This window comes from Papaver somniferum, unplaced genomic scaffold (genome assembly GCF_003573695.1).
Source record: "Papaver somniferum cultivar HN1 unplaced genomic scaffold, ASM357369v1 unplaced-scaffold_22, whole genome shotgun sequence".
Lineage (NCBI taxonomy): Eukaryota > Viridiplantae > Streptophyta > Magnoliopsida > Ranunculales > Papaveraceae > Papaver > Papaver somniferum.
Genome location: NW_020632152.1, coordinates 1,375,772 through 1,388,775, shown reverse-complemented (window position 1 = coordinate 1,388,775; position 13,004 = coordinate 1,375,772). Strand labels below are relative to the sequence as shown.

General features: G+C 36.1%; 1 protein-coding gene across 1 annotated transcript; it reads left to right on the top strand.

Annotated features, from left to right (window-relative positions):
* The first annotated feature begins 4,561 nt into the window (after window positions 1-4,561).
* On the top strand, window positions 4,562-7,358 carry LOC113340536. Its single transcript, XM_026585670.1, has 3 exons — window positions 4,562-5,993; window positions 6,114-7,004; window positions 7,087-7,358. The coding sequence occupies exons 1-3, from the start codon at window positions 4,562-4,564 to the stop codon at window positions 7,356-7,358; spliced, it is 2,595 nt and encodes an 864-aa protein (XP_026441455.1).
* Window positions 7,359-13,004: the final 5,646 nt, after the last annotated feature.

The following is a 13,004-nucleotide window of genomic DNA, read 5'->3' as shown; positions in this document are numbered from 1 at the left end:
TATATCATGGATCCCGTAGGACTTCTAATGCCATGGTGTTGGTTCATTTATTTTCAATTTCAACATAACGATCACGTTGTTCCGTGTTGGACCGAGTAAAACACTCCATTTGAGCGAAACAGTAAGACAAAAAAGGAATTCCTAGCAGTGAAGAATGGACAAGTCGTTAGCACTTGAGCCAAATATATCTGGGGAATGTATCCCAGATCCATTGACTGCAGCGAATCATCCGTTCTTACACGATTAGGATTTCGTTTCGAAAAATGGTTCATTTGTCCAAATATTTTTAAAACATGGTTCTAATGGACGAGTAAAAATTAATATGTGTGAAATGGACACAAAGAAAATAACAAGGATGAAACTGGATTCATCCTAGCTTAAACTTAAAAAATAGCGAGGATGAAACTGGATGCATCCTGATGTAAATTAAAAATAAGAAAAAGTATTTGAAAACGGATAGGATGAAACTGTTTACATCCTGACTATTTTTAAATATTTGTCCATTTAAACAGTATCAAAATCTAAATGTCTTTTCCACCCAGAAATTACTGATTTTGATCTTTTTAACCAATTTTGTGATTTCGTTAGCCACTAGGTACGACTGGGTACAAATTAATTCAGTTGAATGAAGGTTCGTCATCTCTGAAGAAAACTACTTGGCGCACACCAAAATGGTTATTTTGATCATTTGTGTAATGAATCTGTTGAATTATGTCGATCGAGGAGTAATTGCAAGCACGGGTGTGAACGGAACCAAGGTTTGGAATAGAGGAACTGTGAAGTGTGAACCCAATGTGCATGGATGATCATCTGCAAGCATAAGGAATTGTTGACAATGCAGTAGACAGAAAAAAGTAACAACAATGCACAATTAGAAGAAAATCAATCCTTGATTACAAGATTCAAGTAATGATTCGTATAAAATATATTGGATCATTCTTCGGGTATCAACACCTAATATATACTAGTACTACTGGTTAAACTTTGAGTGGTTGTGGCATATATGCTGCATGTTTAGGCGCATGCACACATCCATGCCTTTTATTATTGCAGGAATATGTGTATCATCCATAGATTTAATTAAAACAAGTTTAGAGTTATACGGGTTGTTAGAGCTTTTCCAATGGTCATTATGTATGTTTTCTACGTGGCAACACATACAAATAAGACATCCTTAATCTATTTTTCCTTAAAATTAGGCGGAGAAAAAAATCCATCTCCAACACTATTGCGTGTAACCTCTTCTTTTAATTAATATAAATTTTATTTTCTTTAATTAAGATTTTATTAGAGTTAAAAATGGTTAGTCAATATATTAAAGTCAATTCAATTAAGTAAAAGCTGACTAGGATGGTAACCAATGTCAAGGGGAATGTCTAAAACTAGACATTCACCTTGACAATGTCTACCCAAAGTCATCAATACATTGATTTAAAATATCATGGTTGGAGAATAATTTTAGAGAAAATGGATGTGTATCCTAGGTGAATTTTGACATTTATCTCCACACAAATGCCATTGGAGAAGCTCTTATTACAGTTGAGTTAAATATATAATGCATTTAAAAAATGTAATACACGTTTTTATCCTAAGGTTATTAAGGGTAACATTGAACGATCGTGCATATCGGTTGTCCAAAATCGTGTATGGTTAACAATTGGTTCGACCGGAAGATATATTATACAACATCAAGCTTAATAAATTTTGATGTTTATGAGCTGAGTGTTTTATATGGTTTTGAGACGAGTCATAGAGTTGGATTCTTATGAGAAGATAATCCAAAATTCAAAAGTCTCTTGTAATTGCACATATCTTAAAGAGATTTTTGTCTTGTATATTTTCTTATAAATGTCTCCCAGAGTCTCTAGAAAAAAAAAACAAATTCATGTATGACTTAAAAGTATAAATCCAATAACAAAGGTATTTGAGTGAGATTCAAGAAATCTTAATCCAATAACATGGAGTTTTAAGAAATTTTAATCCTATCGATTACATGTGACTTTCTTAAAATCTCCATTGACTAACAAAAGATTTAAAAAGTCTCTCAATATCGTTAGAATTCCGTTTGTACCATGTAGTTTGGTATATGAGCCCCAAGTGACAACCCAATAATTCTACCCAGTATTGGGCCCTTGGGTAAAAAATATGAAAGAATGATGATAGCTCAGTCACCAATTATCCTTACACAACAGAAGATCATGTATTAGTTTGCTAGTAAGATCAGGTACATATTTAAACATGGAGGTTAGAGATCCTTCAAAAAGATGAATTACCTTGCTGGTAAAACCAGGTCCATATTCAAACCCTAGGTTAGAGATCCCTAAAAAAAAATGCATTGGTTTAGACCAGGATGAACCTGAATATCATTTGTCCCATATGCGTAGTCGAAATGTATCCAGCTGAATATTTGACTCGATACAATTCCTCTACAACCTATAAATAGAGGTGAATTCCAACTGGAAAAGCACACAATTCTAATTATTCTCTTTCCATAAAAAAACATGTTCTAACTCCTACTCATTGAGGCATCGATCGAATTGTCACTGCAGATACCCCCTTTTACTTACCAACAATTCTTGGAGAGCCAAAACTATAAGAGATCTAATACATCAAGTAGCATAAATCACAACTTCCTTTAAGAACGCATCCCGAGGGAAATATAAAATCATCCAGTTACTGAAATCTCATCATCCAATGTAAATCTCGAGGAGTATTGTAGGAATATATTTGTTACAACAAATTCCTATCTCACTGACCTCTCTAAGTGTTTTCTCCGAGCTAAACTTTTAAAGATTTCTTATACACCTACAAATTTAAATCTAAAAACAAACGACTGAACAAACAACAAAAATATCAATAAAGACTGAACAAACAACAAAAATATCAATAAAGAGGCTGTTTAAGAGCACTCTTTTAACTCTAAAGCTTGATATCAAGAGGTTTATAAAAGTTTCAGGAAAAAAACAAAAAAGTGGGTTCGTATCCTAGACAAAATATTTACTCGACTCAAGGTGATGCTATCATTTTTCTAGAATCCTACTATTGGGGCTTGAAAAGTCATGGTCTTTTGGGGGCTGTCAAGGGCTGCCAAATAGTAATTGGGACACCCCCATCAAATATTTATATAAATGACTAATATGACCCCTCACTGATTTTACATAATAAACTTGATTAATGTCACTAATTAATCATGATTAGCTAATTAATCAACACTAATTCATTTCCTTAAGTTAAGTGTTGAGTTGAAAATCAAAACAAACAAAAAAACAGAGGGAAGAGAAGAAGAAGAAGAAGAAGAAGAAGAAGAAGAAGAGCGGAAAAAAAGAAAAAAAAATTGGGGAAAAAAATGATAATCAGTGATTCAAGCAAAACTTTTGATGTAGGTGAACCCTCATCTTCAAAATACGATAACATATTAATACCCATCAACAACGATCAGTTCTTTGCTGATTTTTCACAAAATCATGAAATTTCTTCTCAAACTCAAAATGACCCTTATGAACCTTACTATGATTTCGAAGGACCAACCCAAGAAGAAGAAGAAATCGAAGAAACAATTACTCAAGATTACCAGGTATACCTCTATTCTAACTCCTATTTCAATTTTGAAGCTCAGAGTTTCGATTTTTTCCTTCGGAAAACCCTAGGTTTCCATCCGCAAGGTACAATCACGGCTGGGAAACCATGAACTCCTGGTCGTTATTGAGTTATACGGCTCACAATTCATGAACTCTCAGCCGTTATGAAACCTGACGGATGGAACGATGAAAAGTTCCTGGTCGTAACTTGTCAATTACGGCCAGGTATTTTCTACATGCATGGGAAGCATTTAATGCTGTCGGCGGCGGTTAGGTTTCTTGTCCGAAGATATTAAATGCTCTTTAATGCTGGCGGCGCCGGTTGGGTTACCCAGCCGTAACTAGTTTTACGGCTCGTTTTTTAGACCGTAAGCTGACTCCTCCAGTTACAGGAAAATATACGTCTTGGAATTTCTGGTCGTAAATGTTTTACGGTTAGGAATAATACTTTTCGACCCAGCCGTATCTTTAATAACGGTTGGAATATCACTTGTCGACCCAACCGTGTACGCTTTGACGGCTGGAATATCACTCTTGAACCCATCCGTTTCTATGTGTTTAAATATTTTTTGTGAATAATTATGTGACATATGTCATTCTATTATAGATTGTACCGTACATTCCGGTGGAAGATCAAGAGGTGGTTATGGAAGATCAAGAGGTGGTTATTGGAGAGAAAGAGGTGGTTATGTAAGATCTACCGAGGACACAAGTTCTCACTATGCAAACAACTATGAGTGGAAAGACAAGAAAGATGCAAAGTTGTGGGCTCGATCACAAGGGTTAAAAAAGATGTGCATCATAGTCCAGAATAAATAAGTTACAGACAAGAGCTTTCAAATGGATTTCGAGTGTAGTGGAAAGTATGAGAGCCATTGGAAAAATGGTAGTGAGTATAAACCAAAAACCGCAAGGAAGAATATTATACGAAGAAGACCGGATGCCCTTTTAAGCTTAAATTTAAATTTAACGACGACAAGAAAATGTGGTATATGGAAAAAGTCTTCTCGGGTTATCATAATCATCCTATTCCGGAAAGTTTGATCAACCATCCTTATTCGGCAAGGATCAACCCTTTAGAAAAGGAATTAGTACGCGTGTTGAGTAAAAGATGCACAAGACCTATTGATATTCTTAGTGGCGTCAAGGTGTTAAATCCCCAAAACTCATACTCATTGGCAACTATCTATAACGAAAGAGAAAAATTTAGAAAAGAGTCATGGGGAGAGAGAGTGCTTATGCAACAATTATTGTTTTTGTTTGAGGAGGCAAAGTACTCTACCGCGTATGATAGGAATGAAGAAAACGAAGTGGAATATCTTTTCGTCGCGAATCCGGAATGTGTACAATTGGCAAGATGCTTTCATCAAATTCTCTTTATGGATTGCACGTATAAAACGAACAAGTACAACATGCCGATATTGAACTTTGTTGGGCAAACATCTACCAAGTTGACATTTACCGTTGCATTTTGTTTCTTGAAAGACGAGTCGAAGGAAAGTTATTTGTGGGCATTGCAAAAGGTCAAGTTATTGTATCAAGAAGGTTATACTCCTACGGTGTTGATTAAGGATAAGGAGCAAGCATTGATGTGGGCCATACCAGGTGCTTTCCCCTACGCGCGTCATCATCTTTGTACGTTTCATATATGGAACAATGTGCAAACTAATTGCAAGAGGGTTATATGGCCAGCAAAGAAGACCGAGATGGAGAGAATTAAAAATCTACCGTTGGAGATACAACAAGAAGAGAAAGAAAAGTTTGAGATGAATGACAAGATAGCCGAGGTGCTTTGGGCGGAATTTCAAGATGATTGGGAACAACTAATATGGTCGTTCATGGAACCATTATATTTGCAAAGGGAGCATTTTGTAATGGAAAAATGGTCAACCTACCCGGATGTTATAACATACTTGAAGAACGAGTTATTGGATCCCCATAAAGAAAAGTTTGTTAGTGCATGGGTAAACCGTTATAGACATTATGACAATCAAGCCACAAGCACGGTGGAGTCGGCTCACTATCGGTTCAAGACTAAGTTAAATGGTTGTGATGGTGGATTCGTTGTTGTTTTTGAAGCTATGGTTGAGTATTTCAAGCGTGATCTCGATAGAATTAAAGGGGATTTTGAAAAGAGCCGATCTAGACTCGTTACCGACTACCGGGATAGCCCTTGGCTCCGGGGAATAATTTTATATGTTTCTCAATGGGAAATCCTAAAAATGATAACAGAAGTGGAGGCTTGGGAGGAACACAATTTTCCACCGGGAATGATATGTAATTGTCCAATTAAGTCGGCTTTGGGGCTCCCATGTAGGCATGCAATAGAAAATTATCCCACAAGGATGATTTCGATTGAAGATATAAATCTATTTTGGCAACAACTAACATTTAAAGATTCATCACCAAATCAAGGTCTTGGGGAAGTGTTTTGCGACACGGAGGTACACAAGGAACTTTTTGATAAGTATGCTTCTTTACTACCGGCGTAAAGACAACTTTGGTTGTATGAATTACGGATATTCAACCGTCCAGAGACTAGACAAAATATTTTAGAACCTCAGAAGGGACAGGGCAAGGGTAGTCCTTCGAACAAAACAACAAAGAAACAAGAAAGGGCAGAAGCTAAGAGAAAAGTTCAACAAGGTCCACAATTGACTCCTTCAATGCGAAGAGATCCTTGTGCTTATGAGAAGTTGAACGAATTGTACAAACTTAAAAGAAAGGAAATGGAAAAAGTCGGACCAAGCGGAGCTAGTGAAATGAAGGGAAAACGCCGCAAGAAGAATGTGGTTGTTGCATCAAGTTCAAAAAGAAAAGTTGATAGTGGAGTCAAAATTAAAGACCCGGTTGTTCCATCCCAACAAGGTTCAACAACCAAAGAAGCTAGTAATGTCCAAAGAAAAGTTGGTGGTGCAGTTGGTATTAAGCAATTAGCGAGAAGCCGAGGTAATGATGTCAAAGGAAAAGTACCAATGGTCGAACCATCGCTAATCACCCCACAAAGAGTTGTTAGTAACCTCGATGGTGAGAAAAAGACGGTCTTCTTGGATGTAGGTCCGATGATATCACCCCCTATAGATGAGGAAGGTAATTATATCCGGCCTACTTACACGATATACAAAAATTACATGCACTTTTTACCACATTTTATTCATAACTACGTCAAGTCCACCGACGATGTTGAGGGAGACGGAAATTGTGGTTACCATGTGTTTGTAGATCAACTTGGACCTTTTGAGCAGGAAAAAGAATGGGGTGACGACCAAATTACTTATGTTAGGCAAAAGTGTTTGCTTGAACTACGTTGTTTCCCCGATTTCTACAAGCCAATGATGAGATTCGAAAGAAATGACACGGAGGAGATGCTAAACGAGGAGTTCAAAGAATTTGAACGGCGTTTAATGGGAAACAAGTGTTTGACAAGTGAATATTGGATGAATGCCAATATGTGGCTATCTACTCTCCAATGCATTCCATTGTGTTATTCATTCCATCTCCTATGCAGATAGTGTTACATACGCACCAACAAGACGTGTTTTTAACGAAGAAGAATCTCCGAAGATAGTCATCATGGGGTTCGTGAACATGAACCATTATATAGGCCTCCAATTGAAATATGGATGCCCGCTACCTCCATTAAGAAAGGTAGACGGATGTGACGGAATGACTTGGTGTCATAGGTTCGAGGAAAGATTTCAATTGTGGGATGCATTACAGTTACTGAGGGATGGCCCGTTGTGTGTACTAACGAGTTCCGATGAGGATGAATATGAGTAAATGTGGTTTGAAGGTATATGATAACAATGTTTTTTGTGGGGTGGTGATCAAAATGATAATATGATAACAATGTGGTGAACCTATGTATTTTGAATCACTCATTATGTATGAAGAATCTAGTTTTAGTCTTATTATGTGTTTGCAATCTAGTTTTACTCTGATTATGTGTTTGTAATGATAATATGATAAAGTTATGTGGTTATTTAGAGGTGTTTACGGCCAGTTCATACGCTGACACGACCTAGCCGTAACGACCCAAGTGAGCAATTCACATAATCACGGCTGGGAAACCTAACCGAACATCCGGTAACGGCTAGGAATTCAACATGTATTTCTGGGTAATGTAAAATTTACGGTCAGGTCATACGCTGACACGACCTAGCCGTAACGACCCAAGTGAGCAATTCACATAATCACGGCTGGGAAACCTAACCGAACATCCGGTAACGTCTAGGAATTCAACCCAAATTTCTGGGTAATGTAAAATTTACGGCTGGTAATCCTGGCCGTAACTTTTTCTGTAATCCCAGTTTCAGATTTTACTAAGTGACGGCTGAGACACCAAACCGTAAACCCGATTTCGGCTATGTTTTCTGCCCGTAATTCTGGATACTGTCAGTTCTACGGCTGGTAGTCCTAGCCGTTGATACAACTTAGGGCTGGTTATCCTAGCCGTTACCAAAACTTACGGTTGGTAATCCTGGACATAAGTTAAGAATCTGATAAATTAAGAATCTCATAAATTAAGAATCAAAACACTATTATCCATTCATTCAAGGTTAATAAAAAGTAACTCTGAAAAGTAAATCATCCAAATCCATAACCTTAAACATGCTAAAAGGTCTGCATAAACATAAGCTGGAATGACTTAAACAAGTAAATTATCTACAATCATCCACTACGACGAACAATCGAAGGAACATCCTCAGAAGATGATGAAGAACTGTCGGGAGTTTGGGGAAGACTAATCCAATCATCAATTACTTCGTCAGTATATAGATCATCCCTCATTGGATTATGTAACTCAAGAAGCCTGAGAATCAGTGTTCTTTGTTCCTCGCAATCCAAATATAAAACCTCCTCAATGTTACGCCTCAGTCCCCTGGCAATCCACTTAGCTCTCTTGACCTATTTTCACATCATTCAATTAATAGTGGTACATAATTTGAGAAACGTATACCAAAAAATGAATCATATACTTAGGCTACGTACCATCATCGTACCAATATCACACATTGGTAGTTCCTGGGATTCTTTCTCCTTTACAGGGTTCTTAAAAATGATGACAAACATATCAGAAGATAGGATTACGGATTCGAAATAATAGATAACCCATCCGTCAGAAACAGTACCGTCAGGGAAAAGTGAGACAACCTAACCGTAAACCTAGTCTCGGCTTAGAAATATGCGGATGACCAAACCATAAACAAAGTATCGGCTAGAAAATATCAATTAACGGTTAGGAAAATGCCGGCTGAAACATTTATCACTCAATTTCACTCTGCAAACACAGGACAACTTACGGCTGGGAAAGTACCATCCGTAATAGTATTCCACTGTTGGGTTCTCAAATATTCCTAACCACGTGAGACAATAACGGCTGGGAGTTCTTGATGTCCCAACCGTCAAGTGTACATTACGGCCAGGATGATATGATATCCCGATCGTAAACGCTTCAGAAAACCATTTTTTTAAACCCTAAAACCATCAATCGAACCTATTTTTTCAATCCAATGATAAAATAACTGGTTGGTTTTTCAATTCTTACCTAGTAGGAGTCATTAGTGGAGGATTCGCAGGTGTTTGAACGGTTTGGTTCACCACAGGAGGATTTGAAGGTGTTTGAAGAGATTGGTTCACCACATCTCCATGAAAAGGAATATCAATAACTTGCCCTGATTTAGAATCAGGGTTCAATCGGCCGGATCTTGTCACTCTTGATCTTGCGGCCATCTTGAGAATCAATGGGGAAGAGGTTGGTTATTATTAGATTTTTGAGAGTTTTTTCAGAAGAAGAAGAAGAAGAAGAATAAAGAAAATGAATGGATTTTGATGTTTGGTTTTGATTTAGGATTAATATTAGGTTTTGATTTTAAATTATTTATTTACAAAGGGTAAATCTAACTTTTTAATCACTTAAGTCTCCCCTTATCTATAATTTGCCTACCCAAAGAAAAAAAGCCCCCAAAATGATCAACCCTTTAAGCCCCAACAATACAGTTCTTTTTCTAGGATAATATCCATCTCAAATCACCTAGATGGAATTTTTGAAACATTTTGTATGTGGAAGTTATTTACATGACTAATGATATCTCGTGTTTTGAAATGTTGGCTTGCGTATAATTATTTTCTTCTAGTGAATCAATTTAGTATATATTTTCTCCGTCTTTAAATAGATGACTAGTATAAGAAATATGGATAGTCATATTTAATCGTTAGGCAGGTGTTTTAAAATATTTTTTAATGATATAAAATTTACGAATATCCGTGATATAATTTGAGAGATAAGTCATTTATAAATTTTACTGATCTAAAGACTTAAAGGCCTCGACAAATAAAGCTCTTACGTTCAACGTTGAGGAAACCCTTGATTCCTATTGGCCAAAATAAGCCTTTTGTGGCTTCTGTGAATGTTTTTGTGAGGACACTTGGCAAAGTATGATTGGTTAAATATTACAAACTCAAAAGAAAACTTAACTTACCCTGTTTAGAATTTTGTGGAAGACCAAATTCAATTCGGATGTCGATTACATACCATGTTCAGAAGTCGGGTACATAAAGGGACAAAAAATAAGAAGAAATTAAGACTCACGTATTTTCTGTGAAAACAAAATAAATAAATAAATAAATAAAATTTTCACATATTTCATTTATCTTTTCTCCACCTATTTAATACATCAGACGAATCAGATTAAAAATGCATTGCCATGGGACAGAGCTTCAAATAAAAAATATGGTTAAAAAAAATGCAACATGCACTAATTATTATTTATAAGGGTATAAATATAATTACAAAAATACTTAAAAATACCCCTCTTTAGGGCTGGTAACGGATAAATATCCGCCGGATATTGGCAATACCGATAAGGTTAAGGTTAAGGGTTATCGGATATCCGATAATATCCGGCGGTATCCAAAAATTACATATCGATAAGGTTAAGGATAAGCTATCGGATATCGGATATTATTCCGATCATGATACAAAAAACTTCCAATAATTTCCGATAATTTTCGTTAATATTCAATAATTTCCGGTAATTTCCGTTAATTTTCGTTAATATTCGATAATTTCTGATATTTACTTAGGAGAGACGTAATCAAATGGCTAAAGAGTAAACCTAAAGGGTATTAGGTATCGAAAATTTCCGAAAGTTTTATGATATAGTTATACACTGACGGTATCGGATATTAACCTAACGGAAACTCCCTTAACCGGTACCGTTATGTTAATAGACGGATATCCGTTACATTAAGGTTATCGGATAAGTGTTTTATCGGATATTAACCTAACGGAATCCGGATATTCGGAAACGGTTACCGGATATCGAATATCCATCGACAGCCCAACCCCTCTTTCCTCCTTTCCTAAAAAAAAAAGTGCAAATTTGAACTATGTAATATATTTAGGACGGAAGGTATGATAACATACTGTTTCTTTTTTGTCGAAAAATAAATAAATAAATAAATAAGGTATTGTCTCTACATATTGTCTCTTTTATTTTATTTTAGTGCACCCAAAATGAATTAAAATGCGCTATATAACGTTTGCTAATTTCTTTTTGGATTCTTTCGATTTCTGTATTGCGAGTTGCAAGGTTTAAAAATGCAAGGTCTCTACCAACTAATTTGGATGAATTGACTGCATTTCTAAACTATCGATGCTAAAACGGTTTAGTGTTGGAACTATAGCCAAGCAAATCCGTCCAAACAAAGAGTTTAAACAGTAAGAGCTGGAAATGTTGGTCTCTATGCTTCTCAAAAAATCAAATACGAACTTGGTAATCAACAATTCTAACCCACCGTGAATTACTCTTAGGAATATCCCGCGGAAATATCCGAGGGTTATCCAGCATGGCTGCAGCATTGAGATTGTAAGAGATTTCAGTGAGGGGTATGTTGCTAAACAAGAGTTTGATAATCTCCAACTGTCAAGAAAAAGATTCAGCATCTAAACCCATAGATAAAATTTGTTTGAAGTTCCCGAAAACTTGAACCGTTCTAAATTTGGCTAACAAAAATATTAAAATGAACACTAGTTGGTCGCGTCATCAATGTGTGCGGGAGAGGTTGCGTGTTTTACAGCCTCCATTTTCATAGCCATTATCACGTAAGATGAATTTCTTAACTAAACCTTTAATCATAAATAGACGGCCGGGCTGCTGGTTCAGCTGCATGTAAGGGTTTAGGTGGAACATGCATAATGTAATTATCAATGTGAAATTGCTTAATTCATCTTCTTATATATACGAATATGAACATCCAATCTATGAATAAACCATTAAGATTGCCAATACTGAACTTGTCCAATTTCCAAATTACTCTATATCTAGATTTCTCATAGCTCTTTATGCTCAAATTGATAGTCTTTCGATTAAATGAAAAGAAATCAGAGGCTCTCGCAAAGCAACAATCAGGTAAACTGTTGCACCTAGTTTCCTGTTCTCTTTTCATTAATTAATTTGAAGTCCCAATTTGTACTCACGGTTGTGCTTACCTCCGTATTAAATGACTTTTATTGGTTTCGTATCTCTATTTCAGGAGATGCTTTGAGACATTGGAGAATACTAAAGAAGAACAAAGATTGATAAAAAGTATCCTGAGAATATTAGCTTGGAGGTATCAGCTTTGTTCTACAATGGTTATTTACCAAGAAACTTCAGTATGTCGTTTCATTAGTCAGAACTCGGAGACCACCAAATGCAAAACATCAGTACGGAGTCGTCGTCATCGATCCTGCCATGACGCGGGGGATGCATGTGGTTTCCCATGGTGGAAGGTTTGTTGCAAAGAACTGACTTGCGACTCAATGTTCCTAGGTAATTGCAAGTAGGTTCAACGATACTGCGGCTTAGTGTAAGGTATTATTCTAGGAGTTTGCTGAGCAAAAAAGAAAAATGTATTCTAGCTAAGAGTTAAAACAAGGTTTAGCAGAGTGATAGTTATAGTTTTCTATTATGTTGGTCTTCTATTATGGGGTCTGATCTTAGTGCCTTGGTTTCTTATTGAATTTTTGTTATAACAGTTGTTGTGTTTTGGTCTGTGTTACTTCTTACTTCTGTCTCATACTTCTGTCTATGAACAAATACAAAATCTTTAATCAAAGCCCAATTTTTTTCAATTTCCATCAAAATCGAAAATTAAAGCCTAATCACTACATAAACCGATTCTGGGTTAATATGATGAACATCAACCACAACTAATGCACATATAAACATATCATGGGTTCAAGTATGGATTTGTAGAGAAAGCAAGAATCGGTCTTTATGTGCCTTATATATAAACAGATTATGGAAAGGTAGTTATTTCCCATTATTCCAAATTCACGATCGAAATATACATGCCTCCATATAATCCAATTATTGCCACAAACGGCTATCCTCTTATTCCATGTGGGACTATCCTAACTATACATATGTGGTGTTTATC

Coding starts and splice junctions, on each gene's coding strand:
- LOC113340536 (XM_026585670.1), top strand. CDS start 4,562: ATGTGGTATATGGAAAAAGTCTTCTCGGGTTATCATAATCATCCTATT. Junction 5,994..6,113: donor AGATTCATCACCAAATCAAG/GTCTTGGGGAAG, acceptor TCAACCGTCCAG/AGACTAGACAAAATATTTTA. Junction 7,005..7,086: donor GGGAAACAAGTGTTTGACAA/GTGAATATTGGA, acceptor TCTCCTATGCAG/ATAGTGTTACATACGCACCA.